This window comes from Cricetulus griseus, chromosome 4, assembly GCF_003668045.3.
Source record: "Cricetulus griseus strain 17A/GY chromosome 4, alternate assembly CriGri-PICRH-1.0, whole genome shotgun sequence".
NCBI classification, from domain to species: domain Eukaryota; kingdom Metazoa; phylum Chordata; class Mammalia; order Rodentia; family Cricetidae; genus Cricetulus; species Cricetulus griseus.
The window spans coordinates 95,660,208-95,686,562 of NC_048597.1; the positions used below are offsets into that span (position 1 = coordinate 95,660,208).

General features: G+C 47.8%; 1 protein-coding gene across 1 annotated transcript in view; it reads left to right on the top strand.

Annotated features, from left to right (window-relative positions):
- Gcn1 (GCN1 activator of EIF2AK4) overlaps window positions 1–26,355 on the top strand; it is a 59,495-nt gene continuing 33,140 nt past the window's right edge. Inside the window, exons 1-24 of the mRNA XM_027414214.2 lie at window positions 1–18; window positions 6,314–6,416; window positions 9,329–9,392; window positions 9,924–10,055; window positions 10,738–10,846; window positions 12,926–13,024; window positions 13,108–13,242; window positions 13,907–13,975; window positions 14,099–14,207; window positions 14,962–15,036; window positions 15,698–15,826; window positions 16,408–16,458; window positions 16,800–16,898; window positions 17,134–17,307; window positions 17,925–18,077; window positions 19,757–19,849; window positions 20,619–20,694; window positions 20,810–20,969; window positions 21,951–22,140; window positions 22,238–22,362; window positions 23,099–23,277; window positions 24,068–24,161; window positions 25,452–25,565; window positions 25,682–25,880. Of these exons, the coding sequence (XP_027270015.1) occupies window positions 1–18; window positions 6,314–6,416; window positions 9,329–9,392; window positions 9,924–10,055; window positions 10,738–10,846; window positions 12,926–13,024; window positions 13,108–13,242; window positions 13,907–13,975; window positions 14,099–14,207; window positions 14,962–15,036; window positions 15,698–15,826; window positions 16,408–16,458; window positions 16,800–16,898; window positions 17,134–17,307; window positions 17,925–18,077; window positions 19,757–19,849; window positions 20,619–20,694; window positions 20,810–20,969; window positions 21,951–22,140; window positions 22,238–22,362; window positions 23,099–23,277; window positions 24,068–24,161; window positions 25,452–25,565; window positions 25,682–25,880 (2,749 nt within the window). The remainder of the gene's footprint in view (window positions 19–6,313; window positions 6,417–9,328; window positions 9,393–9,923; window positions 10,056–10,737; window positions 10,847–12,925; window positions 13,025–13,107; window positions 13,243–13,906; window positions 13,976–14,098; window positions 14,208–14,961; window positions 15,037–15,697; window positions 15,827–16,407; window positions 16,459–16,799; window positions 16,899–17,133; window positions 17,308–17,924; window positions 18,078–19,756; window positions 19,850–20,618; window positions 20,695–20,809; window positions 20,970–21,950; window positions 22,141–22,237; window positions 22,363–23,098; window positions 23,278–24,067; window positions 24,162–25,451; window positions 25,566–25,681; window positions 25,881–26,355) is intronic.

Consider the following 26,355-nt stretch of genomic DNA (forward strand, 5'->3'; position numbering starts at 1 on the left):
ATGGCGGCGGACACGCAGGTGAGGCGAGCGGCCGCGGGGCCAACGCGGCGTCCGGCCGGGCCCGAGTGCGGGCGGCGGTGGCGGGAGCGCTGGGTCCGAGGTCGCGGAGCTGACTGCGGCGGAGGCCGCAGGAGGCGGCGGGGTGGGGGAGCTGGCGCCTCGGCTCGGCCCGGCGGCCAGAGCGACCCTAGACTCGAGGAGTCCGGGGCTTCGGCTTGGCTTCCGGGCAGCTGGCGCCCTGCAGGGCCTGCTCCCGCCCCGGCGGCTGCAGAACTCCCCCTCGGAGTCCGCCACGGTTTTCCAGAGCCCCATGGCCGGGGGCCGCGCGCGGGGCAGGGCAGAGACCCCCCGGTCTGCGGGCATATAGAATGTAGCTTTTATGTCCACACCGAACTGGAGTTGACTCTGCTCGTTGGTTTCTCCCGGGAAGTAGATAAATGACACCACCCCTCTAAGTTTCAGTCTTTTTATATGTAAAGTGGTGTTGAGATAATACCTATTTCATAGGGTTGTTGGGAAGATCTCGTGAGGTAGAGGAGTAGGGCTCCCATGTAGTTTGGTTGTTACTGGGTCCGTTCACCTCTAAGAGGCGTCTTGTCACCTTTGAGGGTTAACACCTGTGGGTACATTGCAGTTCAGGGAGCAATTGAGGACACCTCTTTCTCCATGCCAGCTTCTTCTGTAGCCGTATGGAAGGATGAAAAGAAACTCCTTATCCCCCCACCACAATTACAAAAAAAAAAAAAAGTAGATCATGCTGGCATTCTATTTGTAGCTACCCTGCCCATGCCTCCCTAATGCTGGGATTACCCTGCCTGGCAGAAACTGGCATAATAAAAGATAGTTAGTTTGGATCTCCAGGGTGAGATTAATTGAATTTTATGTTTGAGCCTCAGAGGCCAACCAAAGAGGGGCCGTTTTAACCTGAACATTCAAAGGGTATTTTGCAAGGGTCTCCTGTACAAGGTCTGGTAATTTGTTTAGAGCTGTGTCATAGTCAATTATAAGAAGTGAAGTTCTTTAGTGTTTGTAGAGGATTGAATGTTTAGTACTCAACGGTGAAAGAATCTTTTGTCCAGCAACACACCTTTAATTCCAGCACTCAGGAGGCAGAGACAGGCAAGATCTCCGTGAGTTCAAGGCCAGCCTGAACTATAAAGCAAGTTCCAGGACAGCCAGAGCTAAAACCCCATCTCGAAAAACAAAATAAACAAACAAAAACAGAATCTTGTATCTAGAGTTGTTTTCAGTAGAATTATGGTAAGTAGCCCTTGCCCGTGTTATCAAAATAGCCATAAGGCTTACTTAAGTTAGTCACAATTATATGAAATTAAAAATTGTTAAGTACATTTCAGTAGTCACGTGTGACTGGTGGCCAGTGTTTTGGTCAGACTAGGAGAATGTTTCTGTCACCTTGGAAAACTCTTTTTTTGGGCAGCTATCCACAGTGCTGCCTGTGAACTTGGAAGGCATGACCACCGATCTTTCTAGCATCCAGTGTGACCCCTAAAGGGTCTTAGTATTCTTTTTCCTCAGTTTTGACAAGGTTTCCAGGGTGTTACTAACTTTTCATATTTTCCTTTGCCATGCTGGGGATCCAACCCAGGGCTTCATGTGTGCTAGGCAAGGGCTGTGTTACAAGCTACATTCCCAGCCTTCCAATTTCCAGTTAAGAAGATCCTTAACTTCTTTTTCAAATACAAAAAGTTGTTTCATATTTGTGAAAGAAACTATAACCATGAATTTAATGCTGTGTTATTAACAGTGTAGTGGCACATGCTTTTAGTCTCATCATTTGGGAGGCAGAGGCAGTTCCAGGCCATCCAGGGCTACACTGTGAGACCTTGTCTCAAAAAAAAAAAAAAAAAAATCCTGGGGTGGTGGCACTCACCTTTAATCCCAGCACTCTGAAGGCAGAGGCAGGAGGATCTCTGAATTTGAGGGCAGCCTGGTCTACAGAGTGAGATCCAGAACAGCCAGGGCTACACAGAGAAACCTTGTTGGCATGCATGCATGCATGCATGCATACATACATACATACATACACACACACACACACACAAAACCAAAAGTTTAGTGTTACTGTATTTTTTAAGGCAGAGGTGGTCTATATGCTTCTATTTTTTTGCTCAAACCTCACTAAGGTTAGTAAAGGATTTAAAAAAAAAATAATGTAGGCCCAGTAAGATGGGTTTTTGGGTAAAAGTGCTTGCTGCTGTACAAACCGGATGACCCAAGTTTGATTGCTGGATCCTTGGGGGAAGGAGAGAACTGGTTCCTGAAAGTTGTCCTTGGACCACCCCCCCCCATCACTCCCTCCCCACCTGAGGATGATTCAGTGGTAGAACTCTGGCCTAATATTCATTAGGTGCCATCCCTAGCAGCTTTCCTACAAGATGTTTTAGGGCTGAGGGCATGGCTCAGTGATAGAACTCCTGTCTGACATGTATGAGGCCTTATGTTTGATCCCCAATGCACCAAAAGCAAACCCAACAAATGGATGGGGAGGATGGAGAACACAGCCAATAGTAGCAAACTTTTGGAAGCCAGAAAGTGACAATAAGAGATACAGATTTGCAGGACATCAGTGGCCCATGACTTTATTCCCAGCACTCGGAAGGCAGAGGCAGGTCTGGTCTCCAGAGCAAGTTCCAGGTCAGCCAAGGCTACACAGAGAAACCCTGTTTCAAAAAAACAAAACAAAGAGAAGAGAGAGAGGGATGCAGGTTTTTGAACACCAAAGGAAGTGAGTCCTGACCCATCAGGTAGGAGACTCAGGAACCACTCGAGTCCCTTTACAGAGCCTTTGAAGGGTGGATGCAGTTCATGGGTCAGCTGACATGGGAGTGAGGGCAGCTTTGTTAAGGAGGATGGTTTGAACCCCAGGGTTAGATGCTGTCAGATTCCCAGATTTCCCCACTCTGGCAAGAAGCTCAAGTTTTCTCTCTGGGGGCCATAAAACCCAATACTGTGATCCCAGTGTTGTGAACACCCATCTAGGATCAATTTTCAAGGAAATTGTTAAAATAATTCAAGAAACTTTACCCCAGTGGATGGATATGTTTCTGCACCAGAGGCCTCAGCACAATAGACTCACAACAAAGCATATCGCCTCGAAATTTCAGAATCCTAAAGAGATGTAGAAACTTCTAGAAGGAAAAACCGGTGTCCTCCAGAAGATCAGTCAGAGTCGGCATTCCTATAGTCCTGAGTTGGATCAGTTTGGGGACACAGTGAGATCCTGTCTGAACAACAGAAATGTTATGATGGCTTTGGTCTCCACAACCACAGCTGAAGGTTTGGTTTCATTGGAGAGATAGAGTAACTTCAGTATTCTGAAGGAGAGTGAGAGATTTCAACAAGTTCTGGGTCCTGACAAACTTGAGTATGACACTAGAACCTTTCCACACTGCACGACCTCTCTGAAATGAAGGATGTGCTTTACACAGACTGGTACACTTGATGATGGTCACCTGCCAAATGGGGGTAGGACAGAAAATTCAGAGATTCCTTCAGGAGGAAGAACAGAATTATCTGGAATGAAGACACACAATTAAGTATGAGTTGAATGATGAATAAGATTAGGTAAAACAAGACAAACAGTCGATTGTGGAAAGGGCAATTATTAACTCCAGGGAAACATCCTGGACGGGATGAGAGGTACAGGTCATTGAATAGAGGGTGCATACTGTTTATGCATAGTTGGAAACACTAACCACCCCTAACTGAGTCCAACTAACTGAGGACTGCTGTTGGTGGGATGGGGAGAGTGTAGTGGGGTCAGGGGAGAAAGAAGGCCAAGTAAAACAGTCCCAGTGCAAGGAAACCTCCATAGTACTGAAGTGTCATCTAGGGGCAGACTTTCTGGAATTCTTGGGTTATGTGCCTATGTGAAAGTAAAACAAAGAACACTTAAAATAACCAAAGCAAGGCCAGATGTGGTGGCACAAACCTTTACTCCTAACACTTGGTAGGCAGGCAGATCTTTGAGTTCAAGGCCAGCCTGGTGTATATAGTGAGTTCTAGGACAGCTAGGGCTGTTGTCTCAGAACCAGACCAACAAACGAACACACCCAAAAATACCAAAGCAAGAAAATGTTTATGTACAAGTTTGAATACCATTGTATTCGTTGCCAAGAGAATTATGGCAGAACTTTAAGCATAGAAAAAGCAGGGATTAGCAAGATACCCCAGTGGTAAAGGCACCTACAGGTGACGGAGTCCAGGACCCAGCACCACAACTCCCTCCCACAAGGCGTTCCCTCATTTCCATACTCAAAAGCAGCCCTTCTCCAAACACATGTGAAAGTAAAAGCATGGCCCCAGCAGTACCTTTAATCCCAGCACTCGGGAAGCAGAGGCAGTCGGACTTCTGTGAGTTTGAGACCAGCCTGGTCTACAAGAGCTAGTTCCAGGACAGCCTCCAAAGCCACAGAGAAACCCTGTCTCAAAAAACCAGGAAATAAAAAAGGAAAAAAGGCATGGTTCCGTGTCTCTCCACCCTTGTCTCGTGTTACTAATGTGGGCTTCCTTTGAAGTACCCTCAAAAACAACCCCCACCCTGACTCCAGACTTGATTGCCTCGTGGACCTGCAGCTTGCTCACATGAACTTTGCAGACAACCGATCAGGAGCAGGTGTCCCCAGGTTTCTGAGAATGTTCACAAACTGCCCTAAGCAAGAGACTGCACCTGTGCTGACTCAGATGCTGAAGGCTATGGGCATGTTGGTAACCCTTTATAGACATGTTTGGTTTTGAGAACGCAGGTGCTGTGACCATTGGCTCTATTTGAAGCAGAGACTTGTGTCTTGGAGGTGGTTCTTTTGGACGCTACCCTTGCTGGTGCATCAGTGTTATCACACAATTTTGTGCTTTCGGCGAGACTGAGTAGCCATACCAGTCCCACAAAGTGAGTGCTGTTGATTGTTTTAGGTAGAGAAACTGGAGATTAGAGTGGACATTGTCTGACTTTTTTTCCCCACAGCTAGTGAGAGCAGAGCTGGGATCCAGCCTGATTTCACCTTTAGCAGTGTGTGCTTCTGTTCCACCAGAATGGCCAGGATGCTGGTCTTCTCCCCTAGAGGTCAAAGTGTGGTGGTGGAAAGGGAGGGAAAGTGTGCTGGGCACATAGTAGACGTGTACTTTTTCTTTCACAGAACTTGCTTTGCCTGTCTGTATTTTTTTTTTTTTTTTTCTTTTTCGAGACAGGGTTTTTCTGTGGCTTTGGAGGCTGTCCGGCAACTAGCTCTTATAGACCAGGCTGATTTGAACTCATAGAGATCCTTCTGCCTCTGCCTTCCAAGTGCTGAGATTAAAGGAGTGCACTGCCACCACCCTGCTGCCTGTCTTATCTGTAGTTCTTTTTATTTTAAGATTTATTTATTATATACACAGTATTCTGCCTGCATGCATGCCTGCAGGCCAGAAGAGGGCACCAGTTCTCATGACAGATGGTTGTGAGCCACCATGTGGTTGCTGGGAATTGAACTCAGGACCTCTGGAAGAGTAGTCAATGCTCTTAACCTCTGAGCCATCTCTGCAGCTCCGGGGTTGGTGGGGGGGCCCGAGTAGTTCTTAAATTGACTTAATCTTAAATCAGAAATCAGTACGTTTAGTTCTCATTAGCTCTAGATCTCTGCAGGAGCAGTAAGTGTTCTTAAGCACTGAGCCATCCCTCCATTCCCTCCCTGCTTTAAAACTAATTCACTTTAAAGTGTGTCTATGTGTGAGCAGGAGTGCTCTTGGGTTCCCACGCCACATTGTGTGTGTGCAAGTCCATTTTCTCCTTTGCTGTATTTATATTTAGTCCAGTTAGTGCTGCCCACATGCACGTGGGTGTGGGGCCACCCACTGGAGCTGAGGCAGCTTATCAGTGGTCACGGCCCTTCAGAAAAATGGCTCCCCTCCTCTAGTAGTCATCAACCAGGGGTGTACATTCGGGGTATTTCTGAAAGGGTGCTTTCTGTCTAGAAATTTTTGAGAAATTTAAGAAAGGTGTGTTGACTAGATTAAAATAGTGCATCTAAACCATGGGTGATTTTTGCTCTTTGTCTCTGGAGATTTGACAATGTCTAGAGACTTGATTGTCACAACTGGGGCAAGAGAAGAATGGGCTACTACTACTGGCTGCAACTAGTGGACAGAGCTGAGAAAAGCTGCTGAATCCCCATAATGCACAGAGGCAGCGTCCTATGACAATTATCCCATCCCCGGCTGTCAGGAATGTGGCAGTTCTGCTGTGTGCACACTGCATGCACACCCTCATTGTTTGTGGTCTGAATGCTGACATTTTCCGTGGGTTTGGTCTTCACAGGTTTCTGAGACACTAAAGCGTTTTGCCGTGAAGGTGACAACAGCCAGTGTGAAGGAGCGGAGAGAAATTCTCAGTGAGCTGGGGAGATGCATTGCTGGAAAAGGTGTGTGTGTGCCCTGTGCCTGCGGTACTGTACTCTTTCTTTTGGAAAGTCAGTTGTGCTCTCTCACCTTCCTTTCTTCTGCCCCTGCTCCACTTCTGCCTTCACTTCTTTTTTTAAAAAATGTGTTTCAAAACAGTTGAAACAGTTGGGTCAGTGCAGATAGGTACTTAAGTTATTTATAGTTTTAACTATGATTATTTCAGATGTTTCTAAAAGATACACCATTCTTGAGCAGTACACTGGGCACACAGACTTTTTTTGGGGGGAGGGATGTGTGTGTGTGTGTGTGTGTAAAGGACCCTGTATAATGGTCTCAAACTGCCATTCTCCTTTCTTAGCACTTGGTTCTGGGATTATAGGTGTTTATACCACACCAAATTTAAACAAACTAGCCAGCTGGCCAGCCAATCTTCTATCTCTCCTACCCTCCCAAGACAGGGTATCACTGGATGGACCCAGCTGGTTTCTTGCTCATGACTGTCCTCTTGCTTCACACTCCTCAGGGCTGAGATTCCAGGTGTGAGCTACCTACTGCACCTGACTTTTCCTCTCACAGTCCTTGCTGCTTTCAACCTACTGTTGCCTGGGTAACAGCCAAGCTTGTTAAAGCTGTAAGTGGAGTCAGTTGCTGTGTGTGAGCTTTTGAACTGTCCTCCTGTGTGTTAGTGCTGAAGTGTATAATTTTATGCTTCCTGGGAGGTCATCCTTTCTCAGCAAGGCTCTAGTTAGTTAAAGTCGGTGTGCCATGACACCAAATGTGTACGTGTATGGAGCCCTAATGGTTGGATTTCCCTGCAGAATAGCTGCCAAATACTACCTTCTGCTCCCCCAGTTTATGGAAGAGGTTTTACTTCTGTGTCTGAGTTTGTGAACCACTCTGAATTTCTTTTGAGGGTGATTTTGCTTTTCTGGCACCCTGAAATTCTGTAGTTCGGAGTGAGTCCTAAAGTGCTCCGGCATGAAAGTGCAATCTCCTGTCATTTTGTGGTCTCTAATGCTCTGAGCCCAGGTTGAACATGATGCTAGTGATGTCTCTCATAGGGTTCGTGTGAGGGGTAAATGAAAACACATAGCACGTGGCAGTGGCACACTTGTAACTTGTTTTCTGTCATTACTACTGGTCTACCACCCTGTTCCTGGCTCTGGTTACTGTTTTCCTCACCTGGCGCTGAGAGCTCTACAGGGAGAGGCTGGGCTCTCTACTACATTTCTTTCCTCTCCATCATTCGGGCCCTGAAATGAGAAACACCAAGAAAACTCTTCCTGGGCTTGATTTGTCTTACAAGATAGGCCGGATTCCCCTAGTCAAGCTTCTCTCTGTTGACTGTGTGCTCTGGTCTGGCAGGTAGTGCTTGTCCCAGTTGATTCTCCAGCAGGCATGGGCACTCTTGTTCAACCCAGCTACCTCTCCGGCTGGCCTCCTAGGGTTTCTGTTCTCTTTCTTCCTTGTAAGGTGGGTTTAACAGCAGAGCCCACCTTGTGGGGATGGCATGCATTAATGTATATGAAGTACTTAGAACAGCACTGAGTGCCAGGTGCTCACAGTCCACCCATTTTCTTACTGTCTTTCTTCTTGTTAATCCCATTCAGCATCTGCTTCCCTCTGCATTTCCTATAGTTGACTAAGCTCTTGGCAAGTTTAGACTTTCAGAAGCCACCTAGTTAAGGCATTTTTCCCTTTCTGGCTCCTCATAGTACTTCAGTCTTTTTTGTTTTTTTTATTGAGACCCTGTCTCTCTATGCATGCAGTTCTGGCTCTCCTTGAACTCACTATGTAGACCAGGCTGGCCTCAAACTCACAGAAATCCACCTGCCTCTGCCTCTCTTGAGTACTGGGGTTAAAGGAGTGCATCACCATGCCCAACTTATGGTACTTTAATCTTGGAGCTTTTAATTTTTTGTTTTGTTTTGTTTTGTTTTTCAAGACAGGGTTTCTCTGTGTAGCTTTGGAGCCTATCCTGGAACTCGCTCTGTAGACCAGACTGCTCTCGAACTCACAGAGTTCCGCCTGCCTCTGCTTCCCAAGTGCTGGGATTAAAGGTGTGTGCCACCAATACCTGGCTGCGCTTTAATTTTTATAAGTTATTATTTTGTGTGAGTTCATGTGTGTTTTTTTTTTTTTCCCCAGACAAGGTCTTTGTTGCCCAGGCTGGCCTCAAACTTCTGGGATAAGTGATCATCCTATCTCAGTCTCTTGAGTAGCTGGGAGGTACTACAGGCATGTGCCACCACACCTGGCTTATGCTATCTGTCTGTCTGTCTGTCTGTTTCTGTTTCTATTTTATTTATATTTTATGTGTACGAGTGCTTTGCATGTATTCCTGCACACCAGAAGAGGGCACCAGATCTCATAATGGATGGTTGCGAGCCACCATGTGGTTGCTGGGAATTGAACTCAGGACCTCTGGAAGAGCAGTCAGTGCTCTTAACCTCTGAGTCATCTCTCCAGCCCACTATGTATCTTATTTTTGAAGCAGTCTTATGTAGCTCTGGCTGGTCTTGAACTTGCTACTCAGATTAGGCTGGTCTTTCTGCTAATTTTTAGACCACTTATTAGATTGTGTGTGAGCAAATACCTGCTGAGTGATCATAAACTAAAGAGCACAGTGTGAATGAAGCCAGTGCTTAGGAAGCAGAACAGCTGTAACCCTGTTGATCCTCGGCTCTCTAGCAGCGACAGGGAAGATACGGAGGTCTTGTGCTTCTTCACTGTCATTGGTTTATCAAATGTTTGTGTTGCTCTAAGCTTTCCTGTACCGAGTGTTTCCATATTGCTCTTTTCTTCTTTGACTTGTACCTCAGATTCGGGGCTTACTGGGATGTCTGGTGCCAAGATCCTGTCTGACAGAGGCCCAGTGCAGACGCTCACCACTATGCGTGTTGTTGAGTCTCTGTGTAAATTTTGCTTTCAGATCTGCCAGAGGGAGCAGTGAAAGGGCTCTGCAAGTTATTCTGCTTGACTCTGCATCGATACAGGTGAGTCTGAACCAGAAACCCAGTGCTGAAGATGCTGTACAGGAAGATGGGAGAGGGCAGTGGGTAGAGAGAGCTCAGTTGTTAGAGCCAGACTTCTTAAGTCCTGGGCAAGTTACTTAACCTCTCTATGACTCAGTTTCCTCGTCTGCAGAGTGGAGATGATGCCATTATATACCTCATGGGTGGTTGTCAGCGTGAAGGCCTGGGATGGTATCTACTTCTGTAATATCTCAGCTTATGTATGCAATATATATATATATATATATATATATATATATATATATATATATATAAACCTAGTTTGAAGTCATGGGGCACATACCATAACTATAGATTCTGTCCTTCTTATCCTCTGCTCTTTCCAGCTACTTTAGAACTCTGGGGCGAGGTGGGTTTATCTAGTTTATTTCCATCACCTAGGATCCACTGGCGTAGTTACCATCAATGTTTCCCCAAAAGACCAGTGCTTGGCTTAAGCAACCCTGCCTCTGCTGAGATCACCTATTCACCTTCCCTCCCTCCCTACTCTAGAGACGCAGCCTCTCGCAGAGCTTTGCAGGCAGCCATCCAGCAGCTGGCTGAGGCCCAGCCAGAGGCCACAGCTAAGAACCTCCTAAACTCTCTTCAGTCTTCAGGTGTTGGCTCCAAAGCAGGGGTTCCAAGGTAAGAGCTCAGACTGTGGGCTTCTAGGGGTTTGGAGTACTACTCAGATAGGCTGGTGCAAATGAGCAGATGTCAGCACACCTGGCTCCTACCCTTTGCACTTGAACAGCACTTAGAGACTGCCTCTATGTGGAGAGAGGAAACAGGTTAGCAGAGAAAAACTACTTGTCTTGAAGAGCAGGACTGGGAGTCAGTGGGCCCAAGGCACTGGATGGGGAAAGCCAGCTTCACCTATCTATCTATCTATCTATCTATCTATCTATCTATCTATCTATCTATCTAATCATCTATCTATCTATCATCTATCTATCTATGAAGGTTATGTGTATGAGTATTTTGCCTGTATGTATGTCTTTGCACCATGTGCATGCCTGATACCCAAAGATACCAGAGGAGGGTGTCAGGTCCCCTGGAACAGACAGTTGGGAGCTGCCATGTGGTTGCTGGGAGAATTACCAGGTCTTTTGGAAGGACGGCTATTAACCCCTGAGCCATCTCCAGCCTTATCTTGTTTTTATTGTTGCAAATGTCAAGTGATGAGATTTTGGCTGATGAGGTCTGTCCTCTTGTCCTGAGTTGTCAGTGATGATGTTGGGTAACAAGTTTCTGTATATTAAGTCAAGGGAGGGTTCATATACTGTGCTGTGCTCAGGATGTGCGTTTGTCTCTCTCTCCTTCATAGCAAGAGCAGTGGCTCAGCCGCCTTGCTGGCTCTGACCTGGACCTGCCTTCTAGTACGCATTGTCTTTCCCCTGAAAGCTAAGCGGCAAGGAGACATCTGGAACAAACTGGTAGGTTCCCTTGTCTTTGGAGCCATGAGGGTCAATTTTACACAGTTGTATGATGTTTAAGCATTCCTTGCGTCCCAAGTCCCCTGTCACAGGTTGAAATTGTCCAGAGGTGTGTGTTTGGTGGTGGGCTTAAGTGCAGCAGGAATCACATTCGTTTGCTCACTAATGTTCCCAAGCTTCTCTGGGCCAGGCGTGATGCTAGGCGTTGTATGCAATGATGAGGAAGACATGTAGACCCTGCCTTCATGAGAGGCCAGACTGGGGGAGATAACTAAAAGTCAGGGATGCCAGAAGATACAGTAACATAGGCCAATTATGTAGATTATGTTATTTTCTGGCTAAGCACTCTCTCATCTGTTTTTGTGTTTGGATTTCAAGGTTATAGAGTGAAATTCTGGCTGTTGTCTTGGTCATCTAATTCTCTCCTCTCTTTCTATACCTGCTCTTTGCACAGTCTCTCTCTTTTTCTCACCTGTCTGCCACCCAGAGATGGCCTGGTAGGCCGGGCTGGGGGTTCTTTTGCAAGTCTTAGTATGCTGGGCTAGGGGGGTTCTCTTGGATGTCTAAGTAGGCCAGAGTGGGGGGTTCTCTTGGATGTCTAGGTAGATTGGGCTGGGGGGGGTCTCTTGCATGTCTAGGTAGGCTGGGCTAGGGGGGTTCTCTTGGATGTCTAGGCAGGCTGGGTTGGGGGATTCTCTTGGATATCGAGGTATGCTGGACTGGGGGTTTCTCTTGGATGTCTAAGTAGGTTGGGTTGGGGGGTTCTCTTGGATGTCTAGGTAGGCTGGGCTGGGAGTTCTCTTGGATGTCTAAGGCTGGGTTGGGGGGGGGTTCTCTTGAATGTCCAGGTAGGCTTAAGTGTAGGTTAAGGGTCAGGGTGAGTGGTTAATGGTTCTGGTGGAGTCTTGAGGGTAGTATTGTGGATCTATTTTTTGCCCATGAGATTTGACAGAGCCACCCACGTACCTCAGAGAGGTGTTCTAGGGAGATCTGCATGGCCATAGACACTGTAGAGTGTAGTGCATGGAGATGTAAATGACTAGTGACATTAGAAAGCTGAAATCATCTCATGATGAAACATCCAGTCAGGCAGGCAGATAGACAGATGGTTTCTCCTGGTTTCTTACCTAGCATACTTTGGAACAGCTGTGGAGTAGCCTTCAGCAGTGGATTAATTAGTGGTGAATTAGAGCATTGACACTTCCTGGTAGTCCTGTGCTGTAGTTGGTGTGGGTTTGACGCTGGAGCCCTCCACAGAGTGTGGGTGTCCTTGTTAGCAAATGGCTTTCTACTAAGGTAGATGGTTACTAGCAGGCAAGGCCTCTGGCTTATCTTCATTGAGTTCTTACAGCTGTTACCTGTCCTTAATGAAGGACACGTCTAGGCAGATAAATGTTAACTAGGGTGTCTTGTTCTGTTCCTGAATGGCAACTGTCTTACTGACGTATGTCTATTGTGTCTTCTTAAAATTTTTTGTTATTGGGGGTGAACTTTGGGCTTCATGCATGCTATATTCTGAGCTAGATCCCCATTTGTATCTTTATTTGTTCAGTATTCTCTCCCTGATCTATAAGGTGCAAGAATGCACCTTGTTCTCCTTGTGTATACTTTGGCTCATAGTAGGTGTTTAACAAATATTTATTAAATAAATGCATGTCAGTGTAAGGTACAGTGTTAGGTGAAAGCCAGGATTTAGGGGGCAATTGAGAGCACTGGGGAAGACTCAGGTTTGATTCCCAGCATCCACATGGTAATTCACAGCTGTCTGTAATCCCACTTCAGAGAATCTGATAGTGTTTTCTGACCTCCAAGGGCACTGTGTGTGTGTGTGTGTGTGTGTGTGTGTGTGTGTGTGTGTGTGTGTGTGGTGTACAGACATACATAAGACAACAACCCACACACATTAAAAAGAGAAAGGGGGCAGATTTAGGACAAGGGGCTGGAGTGGGGTAGAGATGAAGCTGGGATCTAGAAGGACTGATGGATGTCTGTGACAGGCTATGAGGATCATAGCACACTTGGAAGTTATAGGATGCTTCTAAGTCAGATCTTGATTGGAGCCTTTCCTTGTGCTGGCAGGTGGAGGTGCAGTGTCTCCTGCTGCTGGAGGTGTTGGGTGGCTCCCACAAGCATGCTGTGGATGGTGCGATGAAGAAGCTCACTAAACTGTGGAAGGAGGTGAATGGAGCTGGTGGGAAGTCAGAGGCCGGGCCTTTTCGGTACCTCTGCTGCCACCTGACACACTTCTACTTCCTCTTCAGAATCCTGGGCTGGTGGAGCAGTACTTTTCAGCTATCCTTAGCTTAGAACCTAACCAAAACTATGCTGGCATGCTGGGGCTGCTGGTGCAGTTCTGCACGAATCACAAAGAGATGGACGTGGTCAGTCAGCATAAGGCAAGTGTCAAGCGCAGTGACAGTGGGTTTGCTGCATCAGGGGTCTGGAGGGAGAGAGTGGAAACTTGCTCTGTCTTTGTGGCCTCTAGCTGTAGCCTGTGAACCCTGGTGTAGTCACTGGGGTGAGAGTTTACTGTTCACCTCAGTGGGCAGCTCTCATGCACCAAGCACAGTGCCAGTAGTTGGGGGGAGGGGGGGCAGTGAGCAGAAGACTATGATCTTTGTGAAACTGAATCAGAGGGGACTCTGACTTGAGACAGATTGTCATCTAGTTAATTGTATCTGATAAGTGTGACAAAGGAAATAAATATGGGTATCTGACTTGGACTGTGGATCAGGGAACGTGTCTCTGTAATGAAGGGACTTAGGGAGCAAGAGAAGCTGGCCAGTAAAGAGGTGGGACAGAACATTTTGAGCAGAAAGTTAGTAGGAAGGATCATGGAGACAGCAAGTAGGGTTCATCTGGGGGCAGGGGAGAGCTTTCAGATGTAGCCAGCTGAGAGCAGTCAGAACTGTCAAAACCCTGCCACAGGTCTTTGACCTTTGTCCCAGGAGCCATGGAAATGACTGCTCCCCACCTTTCAGTGTCAAGCATGGGAGGGTGGGAAGCATGGCAAGTGGGACCTCTGCTCACCCTGAAGTTTTGGGGCTTCATGTCCTATAGAGTGCCCTGTTGGACTTCTATGTGAAGAACATTCTGATGAGCAAAGTGAAGCCCCCCAAGTATTTGTTGGTGAGTGGATTGTACACCTACCACCCAAGCAGTATCAAATCCTGGCTTAATTATGGACACACCCTGCTCTTTACTCTCACTCTTAATCATGAGCCCGGGTGCTTGACTCTTTTATCTTTGCAGGATAACTGTGCCCCCTTGCTCCGGTTCATGTCCCACTCAGAGTTTAAGGATCTGATCCTGCCCACCATACAAAAGTCCTTGCTGAGGAGCCCAGAAAATGTTATTGAAAGTAGGTCCCTGCTGAGCAGGTGGGTGTGAAGGGATGGGCTGCCTGAGCAGCTCTGTTCCTGTAGGCTTGGCAGCAGGCACACCACGTGTTCTGAGAGTTACCTGGTGAGGGCCGTGGCCAAGAAAGGAACTCCTTTTGGAATAGTTGGAAGTTGAGGGCTTTCTTTTTTTAAATTTATTTTCGTGTGTGTGTGTGTGTGTGTGTGTGTGTGTGTGTGTGTGTGTGTGTGTGTTGTGTGTGTGTGTGCTTGTGTGTGTGCTTGTGTGTGTGCTTGTGTGTGTGCTTGTGCATGTGTGCTTTCGTGAAGAGTGCCTGGCTGAGTGCATGTGCCTGCAGAACCCAGAAAAGGGCATCAGATTCCCTGGAGACGAGAATTCCAGGCACTTGTGAGCTGGCTGATGTTGGTCCTGGAAAAGCAACTGATGCTTTTTACTGCTGAGCCATTACTCCAGCCCCATGGGGCACTGTCTTACTAGAAGACTATGGAAAAATACTCGCTTTAATACTGACTGTAGTTAGGGAGGCTGGAGAACTTTCCGGAGACCATTAAGATTAATAAGCTCTTCTCTAGGCAGTTTGGGCTGGACTTGGTGTGAAGAGCAGAGCTTTGGCTCCAGGCTGTGGCCTTGAGAGGTGAAAGGCAGTCATGTCACCATGGAGCTAACCAGCAGACTCCAGATGGTGTATGCTGGGGAGTGGGGCAAAATGGGCACTGGCACTTGGAACTAATGCACATTGTTTGCTGTCCCTTTAGCCATCTCCAGTCTGCTGGCATCAGTGACACTTGATCTCAGCCAGTATGCTCTGGACATTGTGAAAGGCTTGGCTAGTGAGTATGCTCACCCCTCTGCAGCCCCTTGATGCATCTTGAGTTTTAGTTGTATCCAGTAGTTTTTTTTTTTTTTTGTTGAAAAGGGGTGGAGCACATCTTATGTTAGAAGTAAACTTTAGCATCAGCAAGATGGGTCCTTGGGTTAAAGGTGGTTTCTGCCAAGAGTGCCAACTCAAGTGCAGTCCTGGAAACCACATGATGAAAGGAGAGAACCCACTCCCACAAATTGTTCTCTGACTTGTATGTGCATGCCATGGTACCCCTCCTCCCTCATAAGTGAATGAATGTTTTTGTTTGTTTGTTTATTTGTTTGTTTTTTCGAGACAGGGTTTCTCTGTGTAGCTTTGGAGCCTATCCTGGCACTCGCTCTGGAGACCAGGCTGGCCTGGAACTCACAGAGATCCGGCTGCCTCTGCCTCCCGAGTGCTGGAATTAAAGGCGTGCACCACCAACGCCCGGTGATAAGTAAATGAATGTTAAAAGTGAAAAAGGAAAAAGAAATAAGGCTTTAGCCAGCAACGGGGGAGGGAGTTTCTTTTCTGTGATTGTTGATGGTGATGTCAGAGAGCTGGGAGTAGAGAGCTGGGAGTAGAGAGCTGGGACTAAAGTCTGCATGTTCAGCTGCTGCAGCCCCTGAGCTGTGGCTCTGTGTGTCCAGATCAGCTGAAATCCAACAGCCCCCGCCTGATGGACGAAGCTGTTCTGGCATTGTGCAACCTGGCTCGCCAGTGCAGTGACTCCGCCGCCACTGAGGCCCTGACCAAGCACCTGTTTGCAATCCTTGGAGGTGAGCAGGCCTTCTTGGCACAGCAGATCTCACACAGCAGATATGCCCTAGCCTTGAACCTGGGATGTGGTGGGAACTTGATTCTGAGTCTGCTCTGGGAGAGGCTGTTGATGAGACGCACCTCCACGTGTGTGGCAGAAGCACACCCATTTCAATGCCCCTGCTTGTGTGCACACGGGGAAGAAAGGAAAGAAAGACATGAAGATGTTAATGGTGCCTTTGAGTAGTGGGAACATGATGTGCCACATTTTTCTCTTTATTTTCTGTTTCTCATACTTTCTGTAAGAATGTAGTACTTCTGTCTGTTTTTGAGACAGTGTTTCTCTGTGTAGCACTCACTATGTAGACCAGGCTGTCCTCAAACTCACAGAGATCCGCCTGCCTCTGCCTCCTGAGTGCTGGGATTAAAGGCGTGCGCCACCACTGCCTGGCTGAGATTGTAGTACTTTTAGTCAGAAAACAAAAGGCTATAAAGTGCTGTTTTAAACCCAGCTTCACACCAGAAAGGCTGCTTCGGGTGTCTACATGTGTGTTATGAAGTGGGGCCAATGTGAACAAGCGCTTTTATTACTTCCCCACAGGCTCAGAAGGAAAGTTAACTGTTGTAGCCCAGAAGACAAGCGTCCTTTCAGGTAGGGGTTCCTCCCCGGGTCTCAACAGTGTGCTGTAGTGATGAAGGAGGGTTAATGAACTGTCGGGCAAGATGAGTCCTTTGAACCCCAATGCCCAACAGTGTTGGCTGTGCCAGCTTGCCTCCCAGGACTCTGCTGCCAGGCTGTGTGGCAGGAGCTCTGGCTTCTCTAAAAGGAGAGACTGGAGGAAATTTGAAGGAGTGTCTGTAATGGCCAGGGGAAAGTGTGGCTGCTGGAGCCTGTGAGGTCTGTGGCCTGGTGTACCCTGGTGGCAGTGGCAGGAAGGCTGTCTGCTGTGGCTTTGTGCAAGGGAGGGCCTAACCAGAGAATCTGCTTTTCAGGGATTGGAAGCCTCAGTCATCACGTGGTATCTGGCCCTTCTAGTCAAATCCTGAATGGGTCTGTGGCTGAGCTGTTCATTCCGTTCCTCCAGCAGGAAGGTAATTCTTGTGGCACGGGGAGCATGCTGCTTAAACCCATTCTTGACCATGATTTTTCAGTCAGCCTTCTAAAGGCTTTCTAAAGGTGCGCCTCCCTGAGTTAACAGGGCTGGGAATTGTCTGAAATGTCACTGCTTCCTCCCCTGGGACTCTGGCTTGCCTTCTCGCACTGCTTGCAGTGATTTGATATGGTCATAAGACGTCAGACCGACTGGACTTGTGCCGCTTGCCCTAGTGCACGAAGGTACCTTGGTACACGCTGTCTCTGTCCTGGCTCTCTGGTGCAACCGGTTCACTACAGAAGTGCCCAAGAAGCTCACTGACTGGTTCAAGAAAGCCTTCAGCCTTAAAACCTCCACCTCTGCAGTGAGGCACGCCTACCTGCAGTGCATGCTGGCCTCCTTTCGAGGTAAGAAGTCCAGGCCTGCATTGAAGGAGTGACTGAGACCAGAGGCATGCTCACCATTCAGGGCTTCCTCTTCCAGTGCATTGACTCTGCCTCATTTTCTTCTGAGTGTGTGTCCCAGCCTTCACAGTAGTGACTTCTTCTCCTGTTTGATATTTTTTGTTTGTTTGGTTTTTTTTTTTTTTTTTTTTTTTTTTTTGTTTGTTTTTTTGTTTTTTTTGACAGACAGGGTTTCTCTGTGTAGCCTTGGCTTGGCTGTCCTGGAACTCACTCTGTAGACCAGGCTGGCCTCGAATTCACAAACTCACTGAGATCCACCTGCCTCTGCCTCCAGTGGTTCTTTGTTGACCAGCTGTTGACAACCCTGGACAGTTCATTTGGCATCTCTATTTCCTTATCTAGTGGAGGAGCATCTGATGATCAGATTAATAGTATTCTTTTACCTTTAATTTTTATGGTTACAGAGTTTAAGTCCCAGGTTCTTACTCCAATTCTTTGAGATACTCAGAAAATTAACTGAAGGGTTTTAGGCAGTCCACACCTAGGTGGATAATGTCTTCTCAAGTAATCTCGTCACCCCTGCAGATCTGGATGTCTCTGAGATGTTTCTGTCTCCACAGGTGACACACTCCTGCAGGCCTTGGACTTTCTGCCTTTGCTTATGCAGACAGTAGAGAAGGCGGCCTCCCAGAACACTCAGGTTCCCACGGTCACCGAAGGGGTCGCTGCAGCCTTGCTGCTGTCTAAGCTTTCTGTGGCTGACTCACAGGCGGGTAAGGGTCTGCATGTGTCCAAGGTGCCAGGTGACAGCGCTCTTCTCAGAGCCCTTGGTCAAGTGTTGGATTTTTAGCATCAGCCTGTCAGCTCCAGGGCTGCCTGTTAATCTGCAGGGATGAACTCTGGGTCACAATAGGAGTGCAGCCAGGGGCCTCTCACAGTTCTTGGCTCTGTTACTTCAGTGTTCGGGGCTAGGCTTATTTGTGATACTTGGACTGCTAGGTTGAGTATTAGGACTTTGTGTCTGGTTGTTTTTTAATTGTTGTACTTGTTTGTTTATTTTATGTGTATGAGTATTTTTCATGCGTGTATGGGTACCACTCTACTCAGTGCCACAGAGGTCAGAAGAAGTGTCAGATTTCCTGTAACTGGAATGATAGACAGTTGTGAGCTGCCATGTAGGCGCTGGGAACCTGGGTCCTGAGTTATCTCCCTAGACTTCATGTCTTAATTACCTACTTATTCATAGGATGTTCTAGTTCACTCCTTTGCTGTGATAAAACACCCTGGTAGAAAGCATCTTGGGGAGACAGATTCATTTCAGTTATAATTCCAGGTTATACTCTGTCATTGTGGGAAAGTTAAGGCAGAAACTTTAAGCAGCTGGTCACATCATGTCTATAGCAGTGAGACTTGCTGGGTGACACACTGTGTAAACCATGTCGTCTATCAACTGCACGGAAACAATTCAAGTCGGAGTCTTCCCGTTCTTCTCTGTCCCCTGGGATTCTGCCCTCTCTTGAGTCCTCTGTGTTAGTCGGCTTTATCACTGTGACAGACTACTTGAGAAATTCACCTGAGGATGAAAGAAAAGATATATTGTGGCCCATGGTCTTAAAGGTCTCAGTCACATGGTGGGGCAGTTGCCCATTGTGTGGGGGTCAGTGTCAGCCAGGGAGTTTGTGGCTGAGCAGAGCTGCTCATCTCCTGGTGGCTGGGAAGGAAGCAAAGCAAAGACCCAGGTCTCAGCATTTCTTTTCAGGGCATGCACTGGTGACTGACCTGTATCCCCCCCACTGTGTCCTGAAGGTTTTACCACCTGCAGTGGTGCCATAGGCTGGGTCCATGTTTTGGAATGGGTGCCTGACATCTAACCTCTAGCATCCTCCCTCTCTGCCTGTGCTCTTACCTGGCCTTGCTTCTGTGCTGAGAACTAGGATTCACTCTTGCATGCTGCTGTGCCCACTGTGCATGCCAGGGCCTTTGGCTACCTTGGGTGAGATAAACACGAACAGGACCTCACTTCAGCACATCTCAGAGTGCGTGCTCTGAGGTAGGAGGACAGAGATGGGAGTCATTTGGAGGTTGATCCTTTGTGTGAGGAATGGATGTTGGTAAAGGTTTCATAAAGGGGGGAAGCATTTGCGAGCCTTGGAATGGTCATAGTTAGGAAAAGGCAGAAAGAGCTGCATTGTGTGAACCTGTGGGGTTCCGGCCAGGTCCCCGGGTAGTGGGAATTCCAGAGGAGAGGCTTCAGGCCGCACAGAACCCTTTAGTTGTTTAGTTGTCCAGACCCTATGTGAGGCTTGAAGGACTGACATTTGCTTTCATAATAGGAGAAACAGTGAACTTTGGAATGGTCCTTCACAGAGTGTCTTTCACAGAGCCTGCCCAGTGGTTTCAGCTTGGAAGGGCCATCCTGTGGGTGACATGGGTGGCCTTTGGTTTCTTTCAGAGGCCAAACTGAACAACTTTTGGCAGCTGGTCATGGATGAAAAGAAGCAGATATTCACGTCTGAGAAGTTTCTGCTCCTGGCTTCAGAGGATGGTGAGTTTCTAGGCTCCTGACAGGTCTTTAGGGAGGACCTGCTCCTGAGCACCTGCTTGGCCAGCAGTGGGGCTGTTTTCTGAATGAATTCATTCCTGTGGGAGGGGAGTCAGGCTCAGTAGGAAGGCAGACTTGGGAGGACTGAAGAGACAGTCATGGAGCTGTGATATTAGCTGTAATTATAGCTCAGTGGGTAATTGGTGCTGTCTGGGTTTCCTTCTGCTAAGTGCTGGTGGAGTTGTGGCAGCTCTACTCCCCCACCAGGCGACACAGAAACTACTGGTTTCTAGCCTGGCAGAAAGGGAACAATGATCTCCAAATGTATGTGTAAAATTCTAGGTTGCCTCACAGGAGTCTGATGCTAATTAGTGATTTGAAAAGTCTTTTGACTCATGAATCACAACATCCTATTAATGAGCTACAACTCTTAGTCACTTTCTTTTTAAATTTTTTACTTTTTTTTTTTTCTTTTTTAGTTAGCTTTTGATTAGGAACGACATTCATATAGTTCAGAGAGACAAGGTGGGAGGGAATGTTCATTGAAAACTGCCTCCTGCTGGCAGGCACACGCCTTTAATCCCAGCACTTGGGAGGCAGAGGCAGATGGATCTCTGTGAGTTCAAGGCCAGGCTGGTCTACAGAGTGAATTCCAGGACAGCCAGGACTACACAGAGAAACTCTGTCTGAAAAAAAAAAAAAAAAAAAAAAAAAAAAAAAAAAAACAACAACAACAACAAAGACTTGCACCGTTTCTTTCTTTCCCTTACAGCCCTGTGTACTGTGCTGCATTTGACGGAGAGGCTCTTCCTGGACCACCCGCAGAGACTCACCAACAGCAAAGTTCAGTACGTGAGCCTCACTTCTCTTGTCTTCTGGGTCAACAAAGCAGATGTTGATGGAACTTTGAGGAGTGGGTGTGTAACAAGTTTGCTTCCTGGGACCATGTCTTTGTGTTTGCAGGCAGTACTATCGGGTCCTGGTGGCTGTGCTCTTGAGCCGTACCTGGCATGTGCGCAGGCAGGCACAGCAGACAGTTCGGAAGCTGCTGTCCTCTCTTGGGGGCATTAAGCTGGCCAATGGCCTTTTGGAGGAGCTGAAGACTGTCCTCAGTTCTCACAAGGTGAGAGAGGGTGTGGGCTCTGGAACCAGTCAGTCACTGTGCTTCTGCCCTGGAGTTTTAGCCAGATGATTCCAGGACTCTGCTTTTCCACCAAGCTTTGGTAACATCTTTGCCTTTTAGAGGTTTTCTTTCCTGTTTCCATACTGTTGATGTAGTTTAACTAAAATGTTTTTGGATATTTTCTTTTTGATTGTTTTAAAACACTATTACATGCCAATCACAATTTCCCCTACATCCCTCTTCCTAGCTCCCTTCTCCCCTGGACCACTTCTTCATTTCTGTTTAAAAGGAAAAAAGAAAGAAAAAGAAAACGAAAGAGCAGGCCTCCTAGGGATATCAACTGAACATGGCATAACAAATTACAATAAAATGAGACACAAACCCTCATATCATGGCTGGATGAGGTGACCCATTAGGAGATAAAGGGTCCCAAGCATAGGCAAAAGATTCAGAGGTTCCCCCCATTCCTGCTGTGGGTCCTTCAAGACCACCAATTATGTATATGTCGTTTGTGGTTGTTGCTTCAGTTTCTGTGAGCCCTATGGGCCTTGCTTAGTTGAACCTGTGGACTCTGTTCTCATGGTATCCTTGACCGTCTGGTTGCTATCTTTTTTATTCTAGCTATCCACACTGTTTGGGTTCTCTCAGGCAGCAGCAGGAAAAACCAGGAGTAGACAGTGGAGACCTGGACTGTTGAAGTTTCCTAGGTGCCAGGCTTCACTGTTTTTCCTTCAGCAGTGTGTTCCTGGTCTCTAGAGCCAGTTTCCAATTCGTTCTCTTCCCTTAGATTTTTTTCAGGTGGATGTCTTGGGTGTCTTTCTGACACATCTCACAGTCCAGATTCCAGGGCAGGAAGCAAGGTGTCAGTTGCACTCCAGCAAGGACTCCCTCTAATAGCAGGAGAGGCTCTGTGACTCTGCGCACTCTGTTTGTGTACTGCTCTGCACAGGCTCTGTGGGAACTCATTTGTTCTCTCTAAAGGTGCTGCCCTTGGAGGCTCTTGTGACAGAGGCTGGGGAAGTGACTGAGATGGGCAAGACCTATGTGCCTCCACGGGTCCTGCAGGAAGCTCTGTGTGTTATCTCTGGGGTGCCAGCGCTCAAGGGTGACAGCACTAGCACGGAGGCGCTGGCCCAGGAGATGCTGATCATCTCTCACCACCCGTCCTTAGGTCTGTGGCTGTAGGAGGGACAGGGAGGTGGGCGGCTCTTTAGGGTAGGGGGACCGATAGTCCAGGCAGAAGGCTTCAAGAAGCCCCTCTCCTTCAGTGGCAGTACAGTCTGCACTCTGGCCAGCACTTCTCACCAGGATGCAGATTGATCCTGAAGCCTTCATCACCAGGCACCTGGATCAGATCATCCCCAGAATTACTACACAGAGTCCCCTGAACCAGGTAATGGGTCCATGAGCTGCATTTGTACTTACATCAGGACCGGACTTCCCTTCGAGGGTGCAGGAAGTGAGGGCTCACAGAAATTAGAGAAAGAATGGTGATGTGTAGTCTTGACCCCTTGATTGTAATTGACAGAAATGCATACTGGTTGGAGCACAAAAGGGAACGACCTTATTTGTGGATGGTATTAGGATGTGCATAGCTTGGGATGGTGCTACCAAGGCTTAGCTGGTACCTTTAGGTCAGTAGAGGTGGATTCTGTACTTCCTCTGCCATGAGACTTATCTGATCTCTGAGTCACTTCTCTCTGCTTTCCAGTGTGTGAGCTACATTCTCAGGTTTGTGATAGGAGTTTCAGGCTCACATCTTGTCCTCCCACTAGGTCCGATGAGAAAGCATTCATTTTCCAGTAATGTCAGCTGGCTCAGGGTCTCATTGCCCCTATTGACCTGTCCCCAAGACTGTCATACAGTTAGGGGGTTACATGCCTGCCTTTGGAAATTGATCATGGAGTTTAGAGTGGAATGTGCACTCTAGATCAATGATAATAGCAGAGCGAGGGGGAAGGCTTGTCTAGTAAGGCATGCTCAGACTGCATCGCGGCGCCCTGCTGGTGGGCAATACTCAGCTCACAAGGCAGAAATGGGGAGCCGATTGGAAGGGTCATTTGGGTGTGACAGAACCCTATCCTGGTGCTAGTTAGGGTACAGACTGATGGTGTTTGTTTGTCTGACAGTCTTCCATGAACGCCATGGGGTCCCTTTCCATCCTGTCCCCTGACCGAGTCCTCCCTCAGCTCATCAGCACTATCACCGCCTCCGTGCAGAACCCTGCACTGTGCCTCGTGACTCGGGAGGAGTTTGCCATCATGCAGACCCCTGCTGGAGAGCTGTTTGATAAATCCATCATCCAGAGGTGAGACTCTTGCTCAGCAGTTGGCTCCCCTACCTTTCCTCCTCAGCACCAGTTTTCATGCTTATTTGATGGAGACATCTTTATAGATGTCCGTGGCAGACAGACCTGCTTGTGTTCCAACCCTGATGCTTGGTCCTAAAGTCTAGAGCTAGCACTATCCAGGTACATAGTACTTAAGCTACCTGGGAGCTGAGTGTGGTGGTGCGAGCCTGTAGCCCCACACTTTGGAGGCTGAGACACAGGGATTGTAAATTGGAGGTCAGCCAGGACTGTATAGAGGCCCTGCCTACATTGTGACTGTGTCTCAATAAAGAAAAGGAGGAGGCTGGCCTGGCGTTGGTGGCGCATGCCTTTAATCCCAGTACTCAGGAGGCAGAGGCAGGCGGATCTCTGAGTTTGAGGCCAGCCTGGTCTCCAGAGCAAGTGCCAGGATAGGCTCCAAAGCTACACAGAGAAACCCTGTCTCGAAAAACCAAAAAAAAAAAAAAAAGAAAGAAAGAAAAGAAAAGGAGGCTGAAGAAATGGACCTGAGTAAAGTGCTTGCTGGCCCGCCAGCCTAGTTAAAATGTTAGCTACATATAGGTTCAGTGAGATACCTTGTCTCAAAAGATGCCAGAGAGAGTGATAGATGGAGATATTAGAAATTAACATCTGGCCTCAATGTACACATGTGAGCATATACATGCATGCATGAACACACACATACAGGTTTGCTGGCTAGGCTTGGTGGCTGTCAGAAGGCTGAGGAGCCTAGTGACTCTTTTGGGTAACTGGCTCCGGTGTGTTTCAGTGCCCAGCAGGACAGCATAAAAAAGGCCAACATGAAGCGAGAGAACAAAGCCTATTCCTTTAAGGAGCAGATCATTGAGCTCGAGCTAAAGGAGGTGAGTGCATGGATCATCTCTGGGGGCCTGCTGAGCTTAGCACTAGCTCTCTTGCTATGTCTTACATTCCCTCCTGATTTATCCCTGGTCTTCTCCAACCCTGCTAGAGAGAGACTGGGTTGTCACTGCACGTTGCTGCTCTGTCTTTCCGGCCCTAGCATTGTGAGGACAGGTGTGTCTTGATTCCTGATCCTGTGGAGTCCCAGGGATCCTTGAGATGATTGACAGAATATGCTCTAAAGAACTGGTTCTTATGAGAGCTCTAGCCTATCTCAGCCCATGCTCTCCCTCAGTCTTCACCAGGCTGGACTTTTTTTTTTTTCCTTTTACTTTGTTCCCTGCTCTGTCCCGACGGTCCGTGCCCTTCGAACTGCCGGCTGGACGATGACTCAGCTCAGGCTGGGCTTTCTTGTCTCGTCATCACTTGCCCTTCCCAGAAAAGGACTTACTGCCCATCTGTCCATGGTGTGCTTGCTTCACTCTCTTCCTGCTTGTTGCTTTTATAGCATTTGTCATGTTCCACAGTCGTTTTATGTATTTGTTTCCCTGTTTATTGTCTGACTTTACTTGCCAGGTTGTAAGCTCTGTGAGGGGAGGGATTTTATCTTCTCCCCAGTGTCTCCAGCATTTCAAACAGCTCCTGGCATGATGAGGTGCTCAATACTTTGAAACCCAAGCAGCCTATGTCCTGTAAGGGCCTTGGCTGGGTCTGAGGGCAGGCTAAAGTTTTTAATCTGAAGTCATGTGGCCACCAGAATACCCCTTGGAGATCGTTGAAGGACTTGTTATTTCTCCCCTCATCTTTTTAAGCTGAGAATCCTGATTAAAGTGTGCTTCTTTGCTGCTGTCTCCATTCTGTAGGCATCCAGTGGCTGTGACCTTTTATGGAGGGGAAGGAGGGCATGTGCTTGTAATTGTAGTTCTTAGTAGGTCTAAATAATAAAAACCCAGAGTCAGATGTAGAGGAAAATGCTGAGAGATCAGAGAAAAGGAGCAAACCAAAGCCACCTTTATCTCATTAGTTTACCAGTAGAAAAGGGCACAAGTTCCTGGTTTTTTCCTGCTTATATCCTCTCACTTCCTATCTGTCTATACAGACCTCCAGACCTCTATGATTAGCTAGTGTTAAGCTCCATCCTCTGATCTTCAGACAAACTTTATTTGTGCCACATATCACCACAAGTGCTGGGCTTGAGGCCCTGGTCCTAGACTTGAGTCTGACCTGGAATCCTTTTTGGAAGCGGGTCTGTTCCGTGGATATAGAGTTGGTTTCTGACCCCGGCCCTTCAGGAGATAAAGAAGAAGAGAGGCATAAAAGAGGAGGTGCAGCTGACCAGCAAGCAGAAGGAGATGCTGCAGGCCCAGATGGACAAGGAGGCACAAATCCGGAGACGGCTGCAGGAGGTAAGTAGCCATCACCAGCACATGACAGTGCCGGAAGGATCCTCTGTGGTCCATTCCTGCTCTTTGCTGTCTCGGGTTGGACTCTGCTGACTCTGTTCTGGTGGCTCTGCTTGCAGCTGGATGGGGAGCTAGAGGCGGCACTCGGACTGCTAGATGCCATCATGACCAGGAACCCGTGTGGCCTGACCCAGTACATCCCTGTTTTGGTCGACGCCTTCCTGCCCTTGCTGAAGTCTCCCCTGGCTGCTCCCAGGGTCAAAGGCCCCTTCCTGTCCTTGGCTGCCTGTGTCATGCCCCCTAGACTCAAGGCCTTGGGTTAGTCTTTATTTTCTGTCTGTGGGGTCATCTCAGGGATGTTTGGGAATTGGGCTGGAGGTAGCCATGGTATGCTAAGGAGATGTGTGGCCTAAGCTGCCTAATTTTGTTTCCACATGGAAGCAGCCTATGGAACCTCACACTGGATATGCTCAAGAACAGTGAAGTCTTGCCTCTTCCCTCCATTTTGCATTTTCTCTGACTTCTGAGGAGCAGCCTTTTTTTTTTTTTTTTTTTGGTTTTTCGAGACAGGGTTTCTCTGTGTAGCTTTGGAGCCTATCCTGGCACTCGCTCTGGAGACCAGGCTGGCCTCGAACTCACAGAGATCTGCCTGCCTCTGCCTCCCGAGTGCTGGGATTAAAGGTGTGCGTCACCAACGCCCAGCTGAGGAGCAGACTTTACATGCTACTTAGCATCTCATCTTTCTGTAGCAGCTTTGTTTTAGTGCTGGAGACCATATCTAGGGCCTTGTATG